Below are 21,709 nucleotides of genomic sequence, written 5' to 3' on the forward strand. Positions count from 1 at the left end.
CACTCACACATGACCCCTAGCAGGTCTTCTCTACTCCATCCAGGATCCCTGGAAGCCACTCAGTGTGCTACAGTCACAAAGATGTATGTAAAATGCAAACCCAACAGTGACTTTGCTTAAAACTTTCCCTGACCCCACTGTCCCTAGCCAGCCAGGTCACAGCCTGGGCTCCCCACTCTTAGTGTCCAGCCCCTCAGGGATCTATTCCCTTGGTCCCATCCAGCCTCGTTCTCTGACACACTCCCCTCTCCATTATTCCTGACTCCCTAGCCAGTTTTTCTGCCAAATACGTTTTCCCAACTCACTGGAACCCAGACAAGGTGTGCCCTAAGCTTCTCCCTTCTCAATGTTCGGCTTACTTCTCATTCCTTGAACACAACCAGTGCTCAGGGCCAGTCTGAGATGTGACTGACCCCACGCAGTGTCCACTGAGGTGTTCATTTGGGAGATCCCTGGCTGGTTTGTTTTTTAAGGTTCTTTTAGTTTCTGGCAGTTTGACCCAGGTACTGGCAAAGAGCTCGCCTCTGTTCTAAACTTCAAATTTTATATTTAAGAATAAATGTTTTATTTTCCAAATAGAAAGGTTTACTCAAACTCTAGACCTTTCCTTCATACATTCATGATCTGGGTGAGTTTACCAGGACCCTGTTTGCATCCCCGCTACTAAGAGCTGTCAGGAGGTCTGGATCTTTGCTCCTTGAGACATTATAATTTTCCACACGGCTATGGTACTTTGAGATCGGCACAAAAGCATTTCCAATCCATCACATTCCTAATTTTATTTAGCTATTTCCTGGAAGAAATAGTGAGCAGTGACAAACCAAATACCTCTAGATCAAAACAGTGGCTCAGAAGTGAGAGGTAAAGCCGATCTCCCCTCCCATTCCCACCAGAAGCGGTGCTAAGCGGAGGGCTGTTATACTAACTCAGGGACAAACCAACAGTCTACTCCCCTGCACTAGCTCACAGTCTGGAAAGAACTAATGTCAAGTCTGGTTTTGCTTTTAATACAATGTTTTCTCTCAATGTTTTATTTTAATTTTTAAAATTTATTTTATGTATATAGTGTTCTGCCTGCCTTTGTACTGTGTGTGTGTGTGTGTGTGTGTAACCTCAGAGGCCAGAGAGGAAGCCGAATCCCTGGAACAGGAGTTACAGGGATTTGTGAGCCACCATGTGGGTGCTGGGAATCAAATCTTCATTCTCTGCAAGAGCTATCAATCCAGCCCTGCAGTGGTTTTTAAATCATGCTTTATGGAGCACTCAGGATACTAAAGTGTGGCCGGCTGTCTCTGAAGTCTGGAGGAGTGAAGAGCAGGGTTAGGCTAGGGACAGCTGTGAAGACCAGTGAAGCCATCTTCACATGGAACATGCACGCCCAGAGACTGGGTTAGCATCAAACCTTCCACAGAGGGCTAAGAGAACTGTTACAAAACGAAGCCTACCCTGTGGATAGAGGTAGACCCTGCTGCAGCAGAGAGCAGACATTATCAGTGGGACCTGGAGCATCAGAGACTGGCCAGGGTTTCTCCTTCCACCCTGGAAGAGACCTGTAATGAGATCTGCCAGAGGAAAACAAATGGCTCCAACATTTTTTTTTCCTGTATTGCCCTTTCCAGGAATTACATAACTGCTCCCATTTAGATAAACACTTCCACCCTAGACAGGTTGTGTTTTCAAAAGAATCCAATGGGGCAGGGCTTGAGCTAGGCAGTCAGACAGCAGATGGAAGTCCAGCCCCATCAGGGCAGATAGAGGATCTTACTTTACATTCTCTTATGCCCATGATGACAAGCCCAGGTCACCCTATCCTGAGAACAGGAAGCAGTGTGCACAGGCACACCCTACTCCTCCCCGCTGACTCTTCTGTGCTAGGGTAGTTCTGCTTCAAGATAAGAAGTGTAGTTTAACTGTGACAGGGGGAACGGAGATACCCGAAGGCAGAATGGGCAGGAACATGGCCATTTGAGGGGCTCACTCAGAGCCAAAGCAGATAGTCAGAGGACTCAGGGAGCCTCTGTGAAGCACCAGCTAGAGAAAGGTGATCCAGAGCAAGGAGGGCTATTTCTGTCCAGACATGCCAAGTGGCAAAGGTCCCAGGGGCCAGAGCACACTGCCTGATGACCTAGGAAGCCCCAAGACAACACTTCTTTACAGTCCAGCCCAAGACTTATCATAGGAACAGCCAAAATCCACAGAGACTCAACAGGCAACTTGTTAAGGGACAGGCAGGAAAATGATTACCTGAGTTGCAGAGATGGGAAAGGGCAGTGTCAAGTGTTAGGCCAGCATGACCACTGCGACCTCAGTGCCTTCGCTACTGAGGTCATACAGACAGACAACACAGCCAAAGGGACAGGACAACAGCTCTCAAAATCATTCCTAGAGAAGAATGACCCTTGAAGGAGAGGTAGGAAGATGGAGGCAGTCGGGAGGTTCATGACCACCCTTGGCCACATAATGACTTCAAGGCCAGCCTAAAACATATGAAACCATGTCTCAGAAAAAATAGAGAGCTTGGGGGAAGCCCACTATTTTTAATGACATTAGAGCACCTGCTCTGCCTGAACACACAGCAGCCATCGTCCCTCCCCAACTCGGTACCTCTGTACCAATCCCCTTTCTAGGTGACAATCTTGTCACAATACAGGAGCTGTGCACATGAGCATGCGCTCTCTCTTGGGACAGCCACCAAACACATATATACTCAGCAGCTTACAGCAAGCCAGAAAAAGAGAACAGGAAAGGAGATGACTACACGGGGTTAGGGAGAGAAAGAGAAAGAGAAAGGGAAAGGGAGAGAATAAAAACAAGGCCTCTCACATGAGGTAAAACCAGGGAAGCAACCTAAAATACTAAATCCAAACCATGGTCAAAGAGTTCAAAGAGTTACACATTCATTCATACATACATACATACATACATACGTGTGTATTTATATATATCCTTATATATATTTATGTATCCTTATACCATCAAATTAAAATGTCTCTGATTATAGATAGATAGATATCACCAAGAATATTACTGCCAATTAAAAACATTACAATTGCTTTATCATTAATTTCAGAGGAGTTAAAATGTGGAAAAAACCCACACCCTATATTAATAAAATGCAGTAAATTCAAAGGCAGAAAGATAATGTGGTCAATTTTGAAAATCCAAAATCTAAACTTTAATTATTTGGGAAGCTCAATGGACAAACTCTAACAGGGCATATGAGGAGAGGAGGGGAGAGGAGGGGAGGGAAGGGGCAGCAATATACATTAACAAGGACCATGAAAGGCAAATATACCTGTAATCCCAACATGAGGAAGGCAGAGGCAGGTAGTTCTCTGTGAGTTTGAGGCCAGCCTGGTCTACATAGTAAGTTTCTGACCAGCCAGGGCTACACAGTGAGACTTTGTATTTTGTGTGTGTGTGTGTGTGTGTGTGTGTGTGTGTGTGTGTGTATACAGAAAAGTTAATATTTGTAAGAGAAAACTGCATAACACAAAATGGTCAAAATGTAAATAAGGAAAAAGCTCTCCTTGCTAATAATTTTGAAAGGTTGGAGTTAGAGAGATGTCTCAGTGGTTAAGAGCACTGGCTGCTCTTTCAGAGGTCCTGAGTTCAGTTCCCAGCAACCACATGGTGACTCACAACTATCTGTAATGAGATCTGGTTCCCTCTTCTGGTGTGTGTGAAAATAGAGTATTCATATACATACATAAATAAATAAAAATTTTAAAAAGTAATAATTTTAAAGACAGGCAGATTTCTGAGTTCGAGGCCAGCCTGGTCTACAAAGTGAGTTCCAGGACAGCCAGAGCTACACAGAGAAACCCTGTCTCGAAAAACCAAAAAAAAAAAAAAAAAAAAAAAAGCCACACCAAAAAAAAAAAAAAGAAAGAAAAAAGTTTGCTATTTAAGAATACAAACTCCACGTAAAGGATGCTTACAGGGGATGGATGTGCAAATGGTGCCGCAGCATCAGGAGCCTCTTCTAGAAAAGCCTTCTCTTCCCTGGTTATTAAAACTGTTTTAGATCAGAACAAGATTGGTTTTCTCCTGAAGACTAAACTACATACAGCGGTTTTGTTTTTTTTTTTTTGGTTTTTTTTTGTTTTGTTTTGTTTTTATGTATCAAAACTGACAAGATAAAAAGGAAAGAAAAGTAGATTTGAAATGAAAATGTCTGCCGGGCAATGTTGGCACACGTCTTTATCCCAGCACTCGGGAGGCAGGATTGTCTCTGAGTTTGATCTGAGTGGATCTCTGAGTTCGAGGCCAACCTGGTCTACAGAGTGAGTTCCAGGACAGCCAGGGCTACACAGAGAAACCCTGTCTGAAGAAAGCAAAATAAGAAAGGCAGCAGCAGCAGCAGCAGCAGCAGCAGCAGCAGCAGCAGCAGCAGCAGCAGAGCCTTGTCTTGTTTCACAACAACCTTTAAGATGTACTCTGAACACATATGCTGACCTAGTTACCCATGCTTCTAAGAAGCCATGACAAAGTCATACACACTTTCACAAGTTTTCACAGCACGAGGCTGTTTTCACCACAGAGAGTGCAAGCAGTGTGAACAGCAGTGGAGAAGAGCAGGTCTGAGCCTGACCAAGCCAACCGACTGCATGGAGCCACAGTGCAGATGCAGACAGCAGGAGGTGCCTGACGGGAGTAAACACATTTTTACACATGCCAAAAGGAGTGAGATACAAAGCAGAATATCTTTTAGTGGATAACTAAAGAAACTTTCTCCTTCTACCAATTCCTATAATGAAAACAGTATTTTATAACTGGAAATTTTAGCAATTGTTACTAGAATTTCTTTTGCTGCATTTTATGACACGTACAAATAATGAAGAGAAAACGATAACAGAGTGTTTATGCCTAGGTCCCCCAGTTTGGAAGGATCTGAGAACCAGCAAGACAGCATGACCTACCAACATCATGACCTATCTGGGCTGCAGCCTGGATGCCTGGAGCCCTCACAGCTCGGTAGCCCGGGCCCTCAGAGTCCAGGTACATAAGACAGAGTTGCCTTGTTTCCACCTCACTAGTGTTCCTATCCTGGGAACCATCAACAGCCTTCTCCAACCAAGGAGCCAACCAAACCACCTCTTTATCCATGATCCCTGCTGCTTCCTGGAAACATCTCAACTAGAAACTGTAAAAACATCTTATTTGGCCCTGAGCATGTTATGTTGCCTGGAAAGTTAATAATAAAATAACTGAGACTCATACCTAGATAGGGAATGCTGGGCACCATCTTCAGACTTCGGATGTAGTCCCGGGTTCGCTTGTAGTTGTCTTCTTTGGACATCAGGTAGTCAAGTTTCTCAAAAGTAGTCTTGTCTTTTCGATTCAAAAGCTGGAATGAAAAGAAATTTATCTGGAGGGGAAAAAATCAATCAGAAAAGCTGACAGGCCAGGGGCTATGACAAATGGCAAAAGGAAAGACCTGAATGTATGCCCACAACCTATCAAACCCTGGATAGAAGTACAGGTGCTAAAGGGGCCCAATCTCCCAGGAGTCAGCCTCAGAGCCACCTCGTCCACTGGCCACGGGATGCTCACTAGCTCCTTCATTTCACACCCAACATAGATCTCTGTGAGGGCAAATACAGCACAGGGCTCAGAGAGTGTCCCCAGGAGCGTCACTCCAAAGCCCTAGCCAGTCTCTTCTCCCCAGTGCCTCATGCTGAAATATGCTATCAATTGCCATGCGACTCAGGCGGACGTGCCACGAGAACATGACAGTGCTGCAATTCTGGGCTTTCCTCCAGATCCCCCACATCACGGGGCATGGTGTTTCACAAAAGAACCTTCCTTTCTTTAAGCAGCCATCTACAGAACCATTGGTTAAGAGAAAGCATATCAGAAATGAGACTCAGGCTCTGTGATGACCAAGTGCTTGGCATGTGAAGCTACTGAGAGAGGATGGCTCAGTGTATACACTGGACCTTCCAGAAAGGGGTAGAGACCTAACTCCTGGCATCTAAACCTGACTCTGAGGACTTACAGTGTAGCTATCTGTCACATGCCAAGTCAAAGTCTAGTGCCAGGAAATGCCAAGATGTGTCTTCAAATGCAATGGCTTTGGGGAAAGGAGAAGAGGAAACCAAGCTTAAAAAGAGGTGCTGGGGTAGAGCTACCAGGATGTATGGTTTGGGCATAACATGAGACTAAGTGGGGAGTTCTCCCAATTTCGGCTCCTGAAACTGAAGGTCAATGGCTAATGGGTAAGGCCAGGAGTGTAAATGACGGAGACCTTACACCTGGTCTGTCCTTGGGAGTCCAATGGTCTATGTACGGACATCAACCAACAGAGCTGCCATGCCTATCAGATCAAAGCAGGCCACTGTCCAGCAGCCTGTGTGACAGAGAAAAGTGGATCAAGGGCTGTCAGCATCAGGAAAACAGAAAGGGCAGTGGAGCTCCTGGGACTTCAGCCTGCAGGACTCACCCTTGGGTGCAGGTGCCTGCTGCCTGCGAGAGCCCAGCCTGCTCTGGGAAGGCTGTCAGACCCCTTCATCCTCAGTCTCTGGAGCCAACAATGATTTAGCTCTCATGGGAAAGTCTGCTGAGCCCAGGTACAGCCCAGGGGAGGCAGGTATCATTTTAGAGGGAAGCCTCCAGGGCTCAGGCAGCCAGACACTGAGGAACAAGCTTTGATTTCTCCATGGAGATGTTCCGGACACACAAGGACAGGGACACTACACAGATGCTAGGAGCAACACTGCTTAACTGGCTTGTTTCAAGCTTTCATCACAGTAACAGGTGGGCAGGAATGATGCCGTCTCCTACTGGCTGTGTAGAAAGCACTGTTACACGCAACTCGCTGACCTCTGTGAACCCAAAGGCAAAAAGAAGCCGGAACGGCTGCCTGTATTTCAGGTTCACCATCACTAGGGCCAGGTGGCTTGCCCAGATAGCTCGGACAGACCTTTAATGTTGAAAAAGGCATATATAGAGACATCATTTGATTTTGTTTTGTTTCTTTCAAGGCATGGTTTCTCTATGCATCCCTGGCTGTACTAAAACTCACTCTGTAGACCAGGCTGCCTCAAATTCAGAGATCTGCCTGCCTCTGCCTCCTGAGTACTGGGTGGGTTTAAAGGTGTGCACCACTGTTGTATGTAGCTTTATGCTACTGCTTTTACTACCGAAGGCAACTGCAATTCCAGCCTCCTCCCAGCTTCCTTTGAATCCATGGATAAGACACACACACACACACACACACACACACACACACACACACACACACACACACACACACACAAAGTTTGTTCCTTCTCAACTTGCCTTAAGACACAATTGCTGGGTGTTACTATCTCCCAGCAGGAAAAGCATGCTCTAAATAATATTTTTTATCGCTGCTCCTTCCTCCTGCCCTAAACTTCAGTGGCTAGTCCCACCTAGCCCCTGCCACACATTCCTGTCCACCTGCCTGTAGTAGTGGCCAAAGGCCCTGGCTCCTCCTGAGACCTTACATGGCTGCTGGCTTCTTCTCCCTCCAAAGCATGACAAATAAACTCCTCCTCTCCACCCAGCAATTAGTTCCTGACTTTCTTTACTGATAGATCAAGAATCAACTGGAGAACAGGACCTTAGCATTGGAACCACCCCCTTCACACCACCACACCTGGCTTTCCTTTTTAACTGATGCATGCAAACTATAACTCCACTGACTTCCCTGAATCATCTACACTCATCCAGTTGTCACACAAATCCTGCTGCCTTCACTCAAACTGAGGCTCAGCCACTCAGACACCCAAACAGCTAGCTCTCTGGTCCCAACTGGGCCTATGTTCTCCACCATGTCCAGTCCACCCAGGAATCCAATCCCTGGATGAGCAGCACCTCAGATTGCTGGGTGCTTAGACTATAGGTCTGTCACCTCTGTCCTTCCTGGACACACACACACACACACACACACACACACACACACACACACACACACAGAAGGGCTGGATTTTGTGGATCTCCTAAATGGCTCTATTCTGTACCTACAAAAGAAATCAGGTCATGATCAGATTGCTCAAGAATAATTTATAAATTGCTTTAAGAAGAAACTTAACAGATTTTCCCATGATGTGTTTGACAACCAGTTAGGAATTTTCTTTACTAAACTGAAGGAATGAATCAAATAAAAGAGGACACAGGAGTTTTACTATTACTATTCAATAACAGTAAAAGAGATTCTGGGATAATCAATGAGAACAGCTCAGAAGACCACCTGCCTGGTAGCACATCTGTGGTATGAGGGATGGTTTATGCAATAAAAATAAACAATTTTGAGATTATATGTAAGTCTGGGGAATAGGTGGCTAATATGGGAAGGGAACTTTTACAATTATCTATCTGTGTGAAGGAAATGTGTGTGTCTATCACATGAGCTTCTGTGACTGAACTCAGATCACAGGGCTCAGGCCAAAGCGTCTTTACCTGCTGGGCCAGCTCACTGTCCTGAACTTTTTTAAAAGAAGAATTGGAATGACCAGGTCCACTACTCAAGAAAGTGTGGAGTACTTCTGTTTCACCTTCTGACCAAACAGGAAAGCCCGCGCACACACTACTAGCCACTAGGACCCTGACCTCTCATTTAACAAAGATGGCTTAACTATGTGATGGAAAAGTGTGGAGGCTAGACCTAGAAAACTAAGCCACTATGTCTATACATTGCCTAAAGTAGGTGGATCAAGAAACTGTAGCAAATGCTCATGGGTGGAGCTGTGGCATGGACTCCAAGAAACCACTAACCTGGAAGGCTTACCTCTAAAGAGGGAGGGAGTGGGAAGAACAAGGGGTGGAGTAGCAGGGAGGATTAGGGATGTCAATGAGCCTTTCAGTACTTGGCAATCTTTTTAAATTAATGTGCATGCATTCATTATGCTGATAAAAATTCTTTTCAGATTTGGGTCTTTAAAAATAGTGCTTGCTTATTCAGAAAATAGCAGCACCTTCACATGTTAACCTTTTACTACTGTAGAGTCAGCAACTGTGACCTTCACATGGACTGAGGGTCTCTCAGATTTCAGCACTTATAAGGAACCACAGGAAAGGTCCATCAGAACCTCACGTAATCCAGCCACTGCTCAACCAGAGTCGGACACAGACTTCAGCCATTATGCTCAGGGAACAAGGAAAGGAAAGGAGATTATGAAAAACCTCACAGCCCGGGACAGCCAGAGGACTCAGGGGCTCAGTATGGAATGAGTAAGGAATAAAGTGGGGGCATTTTAGAGATTTTAAAATCTCTTTGGCTATATAATATCAGTCAAGAAAAAAAAAGCTACATCCCAGCTCTGCTGCGCTGGAGAACACTGTACACAGCACTCGGGAAAACTGTGACTTTGAAACACAGTTGAGTTGAGAAGTGTCCATGAAGCCTGCTATCATTCCGACTTACTGCAAGGCTGCTTTTGTGTCTCACTTGGCAAGTGTGACCTGTGAGGTCACAGTGGTGCTGGCCTAGCTTGCTCTTCTCCCCTGTCCCTCCCCACAGAAGGAATGCAGCTTAAAGGTGGTCACAGGACAGAGCAACAGAGCGGATGAAACATCACAATGACTGGGAAGCAGATGTGTTAGAAACTTCTGAGTCTCAATAATCCTGAGGAGAGAAAGGTAAGAAAAGCCAAGACGGGCTGCCAAGATGGCTCAGCCGGTAAGAGCACTGACTGCTCTTCTGAAGGTCCTGAGGTCAAATCCCAGCAACCACATGGTGGTTCACAACCACCCTTAATGAGATCTGATGCCCTCCTCTGGTGCGTCTGTACTTATGTATATTAATAAATTTTGGGCCAGAGCGAGTAGAGACTGAGCGAGTGGAGTTGACCGGAGCGAGCAGAGGTCCTAAATTCAATTCCCAATAACCACACGAAGGCTCACAACCATCTACACAGCTACAGTGTACTCATATACATAAAATTTTTAAAAAAATTTTAAAAAGCCAAGGCTATGTATGGGATTGCTGACAAGATGTTCTCAAGCTCACAGCAGGCTGAACCATTTATAGCAGAAATCTATATTGAAAGGAAAATCTACGCTGATAAAAATCACTTATAATTAAACAAAGACACCCAAAATAATGCTGAGCTGAACATTCCAAGCAAGAGGCTAGAAAAGCGGGGAGGTAAAAATACTTTAATGCGCAAACTGAAAAAGAGAGCTGACCACCACACTTCCGGCAGGGACCAGACCCCAGAGCCACTTTATAAAATGTCAACAAAACAGAGCAAAAAGAGAAACATTTACTGCAAAGGCAGGAAGCAGTTACATACTATTAGTACTGAGCCAAGTCCAGACCCCACTCTCACATGAACTCCAATTACAAGGTAAAAAACGGAGTCCCATGTTGTTCATTCTCACAGTGCCTGTGATCTTCCAAAGGCCAACTGAGACTGAGAAGCAAGCACAAAGGCCCCAGGAGGATCTGGGCAGGAGGGGGATGCCCTGGGTGTGAGCGAGCTGCTCTCCTGTGCTCTCAGGGCCACCTGGGAGTGTACACCTGCCATCTGACACCCACCAGCTCCTCCTTGGTCTGGGAAAGTAGCTCAAAGGTGGAGGTTACCTCCATGAAGGGCAAAAGAAAAGTCCCTCCAATTCCAACCTACGAGGACACTGGCATTGTGTTCCTTTGCCTTGAGGGGAAAAGAATAACATTTCCTCTTATGTGGGTCTATTTTCAACAAAGAGCCTATCGCTCCAGATCTATTTTTAAAACACTAGCTCCAGATTCTACTTCAATCCCAGTGTCTGCCGCTGGCTGGTGTGGGAAGACTGCTCAGTGCTGTGGACACAGGAGCACAGTGTGGAAGCTACAGGGAACTAAACTGGGGTATTTTTTTAAAGCAATTTTTTAAATGTCTGGCTATTTAGTGTCTGTTTCTGAAAGACAAAAAGGCTGCCAAGTCCCATCCCAGTGCCACACATCAATAGCAATGGACAGCATTCATGGAAAAGCTGGTACTTCGAATTTTAGTGGTATTTGGGCTGTTTGCTTTTGTCTAAAAGGCTATTTTAAATTCATACAAATAGAAATTAACTTATAGAAATTAGTCATATAAACAAATTTCTGCCCATTGGCAAAAAGTTTTGTCTCCTGGATACCACTGACAATCACCTAGGGAATCCTGATTAATCTGAGAACCATGTTAGAGGTAACTGTGGCACTTCCGACTGGGGACCTGTGACAATGTGGTGGTCTATGTTAGAGATGTCTATGGAATTTCTGACTCGAAGTTGTAACAGTACACTTACTGCATCTTACAGTTAGCAAATCTTTGGCAAGGACTCATTCTGTATTTCTAAGAACCAGAATTGTATCTTTTAAAATAATCCTTTAACAGCTGGGTGGACACAGACATACTTAACAGGCACATGTACATACATATTCTACTTATACTTTCATCATGTATTTCATTTATCATTTATTTATTTTATTCTACTCATGGTGATTTCAGGAGACAGACCCCAAAGCGCTCCCAGGTCTACAACTGGGAGGCAAAGATCTGGACGTACACTCTGGCCAAGGGCTCCCCTGGGGCACAGAGCTGGTATGTGAGTGGGCATTCTGTCTATGTGCAGCTGGGCTGAGCACTGAAAAGGGCCCATAGATGATGTAAGGAAGCTGCAGAACACTTCATGAGGGGTCAGGAGGAAGTGAACAAAGCCATTTTGAGGTAGGGAACTTTTAGCATAGAGGGGTCCAGAGAGGCATCAGAGCCCACAGAAGGCAGAAAAAGTGACCTGGAGGTAGGAAGACTGAGGGATGTTTGAGGAACAACAGTTTGGCTAAAATACAGCAAGTATTGCTTTGGATAAGAACAAAAAGGTAGGAGAGGGAGGGAAACCTGCCTTTTGGCAAAGTCTGTTATTAACTTGGCCATGGTCATACCAAGTCACATACCACCATCTTGCCAGCTTATTCTATTTTCTCAGCTACTTCAGCTCAACTTGCAAATGAGATACTAATTGCAAACCAACAAACATGAACACTGAATACTAATCAAGAGTGGGAGACTGAGCTGCCAGTGGTGGTGTTAACAGGGCCTCTGGCCAGCTCTCATTTGTGGCATACAAGGCTTGGGGCTCTGAACGGCCCTATAGCTGTGGGAAGTAGATGTTGAGCTGACAGAGGCTGGTTTATATCAGATGGGTATGAAGTACCAGGGAAACCATTTGGTGTTTGGTCTCATTGGAAAAAAGCCTCTATTAGGTTCTTGGTGCTCAGGAAAACACTCAGTGCCCGTGAATGTGGCACACCCTAGATGTACCACCCATGAGCACGTACCAACCCTCTAATTTAAGCTCAGGACCTTTCCTTTATTCAAAAGCATCACTGAAATAGAGAGCTGGGTGTGTAAATGGTTAGACCGGCTAGGGATCTTTACCATAATGCTGTAAGAGAGCGTCAGCATGCTGGCGCTGCTCTGCAGGAGCAGTGGGACATGGGGCCTCTGACCAAGCAAGGGCGGGCAGGGGGCAGGGCAGGACAAGGAAAACAAACCAAAGCTCTCTTTAACCAGGTTCCAAACCCCCAGATCTGTGTATACACGGGAGATCACTCCAGCATGGTGTGAGAACAGACTGGTAAGACCAAAAGCAAAGAGACTGGCAGAAGTCAATGATAGTCCAGGTCATACATGCAGGGTCTGCTTTTAGGGATGACAGTTTCTGCAACCCGTTTAAGAACAGCCAAGGAAGCCGGGCGTGGTGGCGCACGCCTTTAATCCCAGCACTCGGGACGCAGAGACAGGCGGATTTCTGAGTTCGAGGCCAGACTGGTCTACAAAGTGAGTGCCAGGACAGCCAGGGCTACACAGAGAAACCCTGTCTCGAAAAAACCAAAAAAAAAATAAAAATAAATAAAAAAGAACAGCCAAGGAGAGCTGAAAATAAAGCTATGTCTGGGCACAGTACTGAACACTTTCACTCATCTACTTTAATCCTTGCCATAAGATGGAGGCTGTGTGCAGCTTCTTCTTAGGTTCCAGGCCTCTCCTTTCCTCTCTGTAGCCTTGGCCTCTCATGCCTATAAAGCTGCATGCATTCAGACCCCAAAGCACAGCTGCATATTATCATAGTTGTCTTCTCTCCCTTTGGATCCTCTCGACTGCATAGTTTCTGTTGAGGTAACACGGCAATAGATGGCTGTACACAGCATATTTGTAGCACCCCTGTGGTGGGGCCTGAAGCTGGGCCTCTCCCCTCAAAGTCTGGGCCCCAGCTCCAAAGGCCTAGCTACACTGCATCATCTTAACAGCTCAAGGCCTAGACTCTGGGACACAGCTCATATTTTATTTTTAGCCCATGGTGCCTTCTCTTTCTTGGCCTGCAGTGTGGCTCTGCTTGGTGTATTAACGTGGCTCTATTTTATGCAGCATTACTGTATCCACATAGTGTAGCAGGAGACAGGGAAGGGAAGCCTTATTCCTCGTCATCTCAGCCTGCCACTTGCCAAAGGTCCAATATACAGGTTGTGAAGACAGTGTCCAGGCTCTCTGTCTCTCTCCTGGAGTCACGGTCAGAGTTCAGACATGCAGCATATCTGAGGTTAAAGGAACACACATGTAGAGAGGGCTGGGACTGGATGGAGCAGGCACTTCAGGGGGTGTGGGGCTCATGAGAGAGGTCTGGCCTAGGAAGACAGACACAGTGACAGCCCTCCAAGCTGGTATGCATGCTCACCAAGGAAAGAAACACCACGGTCAGGACCAAGGTCAGGACCAAGGTCAGAACCTTACAGTCACAAAAGAAACCAGCTGTCAGAAGAGTGGAAGAAGAGCCAGCCTGGGGAAAAAGGCTTCCAGGAGGTGGAGGATGGGCAGTGCCCGATGCTATAGCACTGGCAGGCACAGAGGGTGAAATGTCAGCTTCCCCAGCGACAATGCTCAACTTTTGAGGAGTAGTTCTGGGCTGGCTCCTGCTCCTACCATTGCCCTCCCTGGTCTTCCACTGCCCCATCTGCCTTGTCTGGCTCATCTTCCACCTAGACCAAGGCTCAGAGCCATCTGAGACTGGCAGCCCAGGCTTCCTCCAGCCTCCTTTTATCGAGCCACAGGAGAGCTGCCAATGGTGCTGCTGAAGATAGGGAGCAGCAACACTTCCTGGACAAAGGGGCCTCAGAGCCAAGCATAGGAATGCCACACATCTGCCAGCCATGGTGTCTGTTCTCCTGATGGAGATGGGAGACTGAGAACACTGATCTTGTATGGTGTCTTTCCAGGTCCCGCCCAGCAGACCAGGTCACACTGCCCATCAGTGGTGAGCTCCATGCCAAGGACTTCAGTTCTCACTATGCTGCTGCATGTGAGTCAAACTCTGGATCAATTCGGTGGGAAAGAGAGGGTCACTCTGGGCATGTGCACAGGGCAAGCAGACCATGCATATGGCACATGGAATCCAATAGGTGACTGCCCTACACTTCACAAATTCCATGGCCTAGATCTCTCAGGAATAAGGTAGCCTCTTCCAAGATAATTCTGGTTACAAAGAGATCTTGGCAGCTTATCAGTTGCTAGGGTTCAAACTGAGGGATTCCCTTTCCTCCCTTTCTTGCCTGCTCAACAATCTAGCCACAGGGACCCCTGGGGGCCGCTCCTCAGAACACTCTGCATCACTCTATTCTCTGATCCCCGCTCTACCCAGTTAGCTCCTGGACTCCACCCTCACCCACTCACTGGACCCCTGGTTTCTAGTCTTGGTCTCCATTTCTCCTGATTTGTTTTCTATACATTAGTGTAGTGATTAAAAACACAAAAAACAACACTAAATGAAATTACGTCCATCTCCTCTTCAAAGCCCTCTGTACACTTAGAATGGTACCCTTTGTCCGAGGCTGAGCCCAGCCACACTGACCTGAGGGTCCCTTAGTAACCAAAGTTCTTCTCCCTATACATCTGGGCATCAGATATTCTCCACCCCTCACCCTCTGTAGTTGCTCCTGCTCTTGTCATCTGAGTCTCAGAATGAAGGGCACACTGGGGGAGGGCTCCTGAACGCTCACACAGAAGCTGCCCTCCTCCATCCACACCTGCTATAGTCTGCTTCCATTCCTGTCGCACTGCACCTTATTTATGCATTCAACCAAGATCCCTTGATCACTCTGTGTCAGCAGCCAGGGAAGCACATGTTAATTTCCAAGAACACTACACATCTTTCGCAGATTATAGGAAAGCCACAAGCTCAAGGCCTGGAACCTGGCAAGGAGTACACATTCAATAGGTATTTGATCTATATAATGAATGAGACCCAAGGGGATATATGCTCACGAAACCAGAATTGTCTGGTATAGTTTCTTGCTTAGGCTTCATGGCTTTGAGGAGGCAGTCTTCCAAAGTGGCCCCACCTCTGAAATAAATAACTCAGTACTTGTGTTTTTCCAGGCCGACCATGAATCCCTATTTATGAATCCAGTCACCATTTATTCAGATCCTACTGTGTGCAGGCCTGAGCTCAGCTCCAGTCAGTTCTGGTCATAGGCAGGCTCACTGGCTACTCTGACCTAGTTAGTGTCAGACTGATCAATACTAAAGGTCACTCAGAGTTTAGCCAAGCAACAGGCCTCCCTCCCCTCCCATGCCTGGACACTGCCACCTTCTATACAGGTCTCCCATATTTCCAGGGTTTCGAAGCACACCAAAGGACAATTCTCAAGGGTAAAACATGCTCAGTGGCCCAGCCTCATTTCTCATCCCCACTTTCTAAGGAGGGTATAGCCCTATCTGCACTGGCCTTCCACCATCACAGGGGTCCATACAGTGGGCAACCAGAATATACACAGGACCAGGCTATGTCCCATTGGTGCTGGCACTGACCTGCTCTGAGATCTTTGGCTACCATACCTGTTAGAACTTAGTTTCTTCTTTTGCAAAACAAGAACTACGAAAGTGCCAGACACTTGGGCTTTTGGAACCCCTTGCTCCTGCCTGCCCTGTGGGCCCATAAAGTCTCAGGGGTCCTAGCTCAAGGAACACAAGAAAGAAGAAGTAACATTTCTATGGCCAATCTTATCACCAGACATTAATGGGAAAAGAATACAATTACGGATAACAAGTAGTTCAGACAGTGTGTGCTGGGTGGTCCCAGAGATAGAAGAATGTAAGAGGAGGCAGACAGGGTGGCAGAGAACAAAGGAAGGTCATCCTTTCCACGGGGCCTGGGACAACATCAAGGGGGAAGAGGATGGCTTTGGGCTCCACTATTCACCAATGTTCTGTATCAAGGCTGATCTTGAATTAATAAGGCAGCTGGGTGGCAGGGAACAGAGCTAAATCAAGGCTAGATTTTCTAAGCTTTTCTAAGAATGAACCACTCCCTGGCCCAATGACTTAGAATCCTGAGGCTACAATCCACACAGCAAGCATAACCCCCTTTCCCTGATACTTCTATTCCCTAGAATGTTGTGTCTTTCACCTTCTGCCTTGGCAAGTGGCCTTCTGTAGCCAGGGAAACAGCCTGGCTGGCAGCCCTTGCACACAGTGGGAAGGTTTTTTAGGAAAAGAGAGATAACGACATCCCCTAGGTCTCCTGACTACTGGTATGATAGAACCACAGCTCCCACATTCTGTCAGCCACATGCCCCATGATGGCAGAGACAGCAGCCCTGCATGAAGGCTTGGTCCAGGCTCCTCTAGACCCTGTAGGGATTCACTTTCATTACAGCATAGACCCAAAACTGCAGTGCCAGTCCAGTGTGCTGTAATTGACAGACCGCACAGTCCTAATGCTCCTCTGACCTGACACTGGCCACAGCCCCAGCAGCAGCCAGAACCAGGGTACCTCTGGGTACCCTGACGCTTTACTGAGGGTCCTGCTTGTCCCTGAGTGGATCAACCTTCTGAATGAGCTGAATACAGCCCCAGCTGCTATCATTTTACTCCCGTGGCCCTCCCCTAGGAGGTCCCACAAGTCACGGCACTGCCCACAGTAAGGTCAACGCACACAAGCAAGGTCAGAGCGCAGCCTCTAGGTGCCTGCATGACTCCCAGCAGCCCCATAAACAGTAAGCATCTTGACCATGAGAAAGCTGTTTTAAAAACAATCTCCAGAAACTTCTGAAAGAAGCCTCCCTGCTCAGATGGCCGTGGAATCACAGGGCTGGCAGTGACTGCAGAGACAGTAGCTTCCACATTTGCTCCAAAACCACCACTCATCTGTAGCTCACCCAGAAGCCCCAGATGCAAACAGGCTGCTCTGGTGGAGACTGGGTCAACTGCTTGGTACCCTCACTTTCTTTCAGCCCTAGATGGTCCCTAAGACAACTCTAAGGCCCTCTAGGGCTCACAAAGCACTGACAGAAAGCCACGACTCCAAGTCAATTGTCCAGAGCAGAAACAAGAAAGGAAGCCCAGGCTCTGAATGACATATGAACAAAATCTAGTTTCCAGACTCCAGGCTGACACTTCTCACATCAGTCTACTACAGCCAGGCATCTTGCACCTAGAAGAAGCAAGGCTCATTTCAGATTGCCTACAGCACTATCCTTATGCATCGTATAGGTCCCTGAGGCAGCCAAGTAGGAAACGGTCCAGGCCAAGGCTGGCAGAGAGAAGATAGGAAGTGAGTTAAAGAAACCTGTCTAGCAATTCTATAGAGTCCTGTCGGTCCCTGGGACATAAACAGGTCTTGAAAGGCCTGAGCTGTGCCCCTGTGAGAGACTTTGGAGCAGGCTGGCCAGGAGGTAAAAGCTAATAAGCTATGGAAATAGCGATTACTTCCCCCATGTCAGGCCCTGGGCCAGCTAAGAAGGATAAAGAGGTCTGGGATATTTTTAAAGTATTTTTGCAGCAGAAAAACTTTCCTACAGACTCAATTATATAACTATCAGACTCCACCTCTGAGCTGAAATTATCCAAGGCCTCAGGATGAAAAAAAATAAAAAAAGGAAAGAAAGAATTTTTTCCTATATGAGGGTCATAGGTTTCTCCAGAGAACTCTGAGCTACATGGCCAGTGACCCAGGGCAGCTGCAAGCCATCAATCCACAGACCTTCTCAAAGGCAATTTGGAACTTGCCAGAGACAAAAAAAAAACTGGCCAAGCCAAGGGTAGGAGTCACATGCTGAGCCTAGTCAGTATAGATGATGTTGAGAGGTCTAGATCCACATCAGCACCCTCCCCATTCCTGAAATCCAATGGGGCTGGGATCACTGATGCTATGGGGATGTCCAGAGGATGATGCCTCTTTAGTTCCCAGGGACTGTCCTGCCCTTAGCAAAGTATACAAGTAAGTGAGAGAAAGCCTGGGGTTTAAGCCATGCAGACATTCAGCAAGAACAGGACAGCCAAAATTGAAGGGACAGACCAAGGGAGGTTAACTTACAGCCCAGGTTTTTGTCAGCCTGAAGATGGGAGCACTTTGTAATGCTGACACCACAGACATGAGAGAATGAAGGTTGTTCAGTTCTAGAAGTTTCTGGGGGGAAAAAAGATATGGAATACATTATTTTGCTGCCATAGACAACAGAACAAAAACATGCTTGAGTGTTGCCAAATGTTGTCATAATTATGCAATTCAGTTACACTTAAAATATCTCACATAGAAAATATAGTGTAGGAAGTTCATAGGAAACATATGCTCATTTCCTCCCATTTTTTCAGAAGGTGTGTCTCCAATTTTCATAATCTGACTTGTTTGACTGCTGGACAGAAGCATGGCTCAAGACCAGATAATTCCTCTATGTTTTCTATAGCTGACTCTGAGTCTCCCTCAACAGGCAGCTGTGAAAAGACCCCAGTGTGCCAACAGCATCAGCAGCTTATACAGCAAATACCTTAACCCTGGATGGGAGAGGGGCCAGGGAAGATGTTATCAATCTGTATAATGGCTCACATCTGGGAAGGCAATGCTGAGGGTTCCCAGGCCCTTGACCATGAGCCCTTGAACCAGACACCAAATGAGTGAGGACACATGGTGTCACTTCAGTCTCAGTCAAGTTATCAACCACAGAGGGCCACAGACTGAGACACGGCAGAGTCAGAGCAGAAACACGTAATTTCTACGTTCTTGCCTTTAAGGCTGAAGCATCCTTGCTCATGGGATAGGCCCTATTTCTCATTTCTTTTGTGGGCACTGAAGCGTGGCCTTGTGCTCGTCAGTGTCCTCAGAGTTAAACTGAGCATGTCACCTGAGATGTAACATGTCTCCTCTACCTGGAAGGCTCATTCCCACTCCCTCACTACCTGTCCTGGGTACTTTCAGCCTCAGGTGGCCCTTCCTCTACCATGTCTTTCCTAAACATGTTCTCAAATGTCTGTGTTGACACATGTGTCCTCTGAAAGTGTGGATAAAGTGTGATCTACCACCCTGCATCTGGACCTTGCACAAAGCTCAGCTCAGTAGGCAAGATAAATAAATAAAAGCCTTTGGGCCTGGCCCCACAGTTCTGCGTCTACTTGGAAACATGGCCCTGACCAGACAAAACCAGTCTTCACTTAGACATGTGTTACACTCTGACTGTTTCCTATAAGAATAGATGTTCCTAGGGCGGTTTCTGTTGAGCATCTGACTTGCAGTGCCCGCCACAGACTCTGTTCCCGGAGTGACAACGCCTCTAGGGCATTATCTAACCTGTTCCTTTCTCTTTTAGAGACTGGAAAACCAATACTCAGGGAGAGAGGGAACCTACCCAGGACACACATGGGGCACAGCCAACATAATTGGCAGTAAGAGAGAAAGCAGAGATTAAGGAGGGGCCATTTGGGGCTCCGTGGGTGGAAACATTGCTCATTTCCAAACAGAAGCCCCATGAGGACTGTAGCGTGTGGGACATCCTCTTCTAACCCAGCCGTAAGCAGCACAAAACCTCTGTCCCTGCCAGTTAGACTGCTACCCTTAATCTTCTGGGAAGGGGGGGGGGCACAGCAACTTGGCTGAGGGTACATATAGTGGAGACTCCTGTTCTGCTGGCTGGAGGCCTCAGCATGGACCATCACCTCTCTTTGCGGCCCCTTCCTACTGTGCAAATGGGATGATACCCTGTGTACAGTGACGTCCCACACTGGCACGGCAACTCCCACAGAACCCGGAAGCAAAGGGCCTGAGTCCAGGGCAGTTTTGGTCTCCTGGTGGAAAGAACATGTCTTGAAGGAAGCTAGGAACTGGGTAGAACAACGCTGCCAAGGGGACTCTGGCAGACCCAGGGAGTGAAAGCAGGGGACTAATACTGAGTATGACAGTGGTCCAGGAGAGCCACAGCATGACACAGTCTGATAGGCAGAGATGAAAACAGAGGAAGGGAAGGAGGGCCTGATTTGAAGAACGGAAAGAGCCTATCAGAACAGAGGCAACATGGTCAAATGTCCAGGCCTTATCTGAGAATGGGTGTGGGGGCCACTGTGGATATGACTGTGCAGGACATGCCTGGATCAAAGGCAGTGGGCCTAACTACATACATTGGCCCCCAGCACTGGCAAAACCCAAAGGGGAATGAATGAGTTCCAGGGAACCACTGGGCCACAAGCAGAGACCACAGGTCTAAGTAAGGGGAGTAACTGGCCATAGAATTATAGGATAAGAAGGAGCATATTTCTTTTTTTCTTTTTCTTTTTTTTTTTTTTTTTTTTTGTTTGTTTGTTTGTTTTCTGAGACAGGGTTTCTCTGTATAGCCCTGGCTGTCCTGGAACTCACTCTGTAGAGCAGGCTGGCCTCGAACTCAGAAATCCACCTGCCTCTGCCTCCCAAGTGCTAGGATTAAAGGCATGTGCCACCACGCCCGGCTGAAGGGGCATATTTCTAAGGCTCACAGAAGGCACTAGCAGCCAGGTAGAGCTCACATCTGGCTCTGCCTAGGGAGATCAGGCCACAACCTCCCACCCACAGTAGGTACCCCTGTCCAGCAGGCTCAAGGCAAAACTTCTACCAAAGTTCTTAGGAAACATATTTTGAGAAATAAACAAAGAGCTTACCTTGGCTATTTTCACAAAATGGCTCAGGATTTCTGCCCTTATTTTTAAAGTCTGTGCTGTTAGAATTTCTCGTACGACCCAAAAACTGACCTGTAGAGTTAAACACACACACACACACACACACCAGAGACGTGGTTAAATGCCGGACTGCTCACATGACCCTTTGCCCACCATCACTGTAGGATTTCCGTGAGGCCAGGCAGCTTTGAGAGCATGGCCTAATGTCACATGAAGTAGACAGTTCCATGTGGCACCTAATCCCAGATGGCCCCCATCCTCCTGTCCTGCCTCTCCTTAACAGTGAGAGCAGTGTTGGGCTCCACTACACAGGCCAGTGTCTCTGCAGCTGCCTCAGAAAATAGTGAGATGACACAGTCTTGACTCTGCTCAGAAGAATCCAGATGTGGGGAGAAGATGGAATAAAGAATGGATGAACAGATGAAGGACAGACAGATGGATGTTCAGACAAAGGGAACTGTCTACTTACTACACCTTCCATAAATCCACATCCCCAGCCAATCCCAACACAAGGAGGATCTGCTGATATCTGCAGAGCTGCAACAAACTTCACTTTGGTTTTTTGCTTTTGGTTTTTTGAGACAGGGTTTCTCTGTATAGCCCTGGCTGTCCTGGAACTCACTCTGTAGACCAGGCTGGCCTCGAACTCAGAGATCTACCTGCCTCTGCCTCCAGAGTAATGGGATTAAAGGTGTGTGCCACCACTGCCCAGCTCAAAGTTCATTTTCTAAAAGAGGTGTGTCATTGATAAAAGACGCAAAGTTCTACTAGGCCTGAGGGGTATGGGTCTTCATAGACCA

The 21,709-nt window shown here is 46.9% G+C and overlaps 1 protein-coding gene across 22 annotated transcripts in view; it reads right to left on the bottom strand.

The window, feature by feature from the left end:
- Positions 1–21,709, bottom strand: part of Ralgps1 (Ral GEF with PH domain and SH3 binding motif 1) — a 238,081-nt gene that overhangs the window by 121,836 nt on the left and 94,536 nt on the right. For all 22 annotated transcript variants that reach the window (XR_003952804.1, XR_374092.4, XR_374090.4 and 19 more), the window contains 3 exons: positions 20,892–20,981; positions 18,307–18,399; positions 5,224–5,350 (listed from right to left, as the gene is read on the bottom strand). Coding sequence is in view for 15 of the 22 variants with exons in the window: in XM_030251025.1 (XP_030106885.1) it covers positions 5,224–5,350; positions 18,307–18,399; positions 20,892–20,981 (310 nt within the window). In the remaining 7 variants the exon portion in view is untranslated. The remainder of the gene's footprint in view (positions 1–5,223; positions 5,351–18,306; positions 18,400–20,891; positions 20,982–21,709) is intronic.

The sequence above is a fragment of the Mus musculus genome, chromosome 2 (assembly GCF_000001635.26).
Source record: "Mus musculus strain C57BL/6J chromosome 2, GRCm38.p6 C57BL/6J".
Classification (NCBI taxonomy): Eukaryota; Metazoa; Chordata; class Mammalia; order Rodentia; family Muridae; genus Mus; species Mus musculus.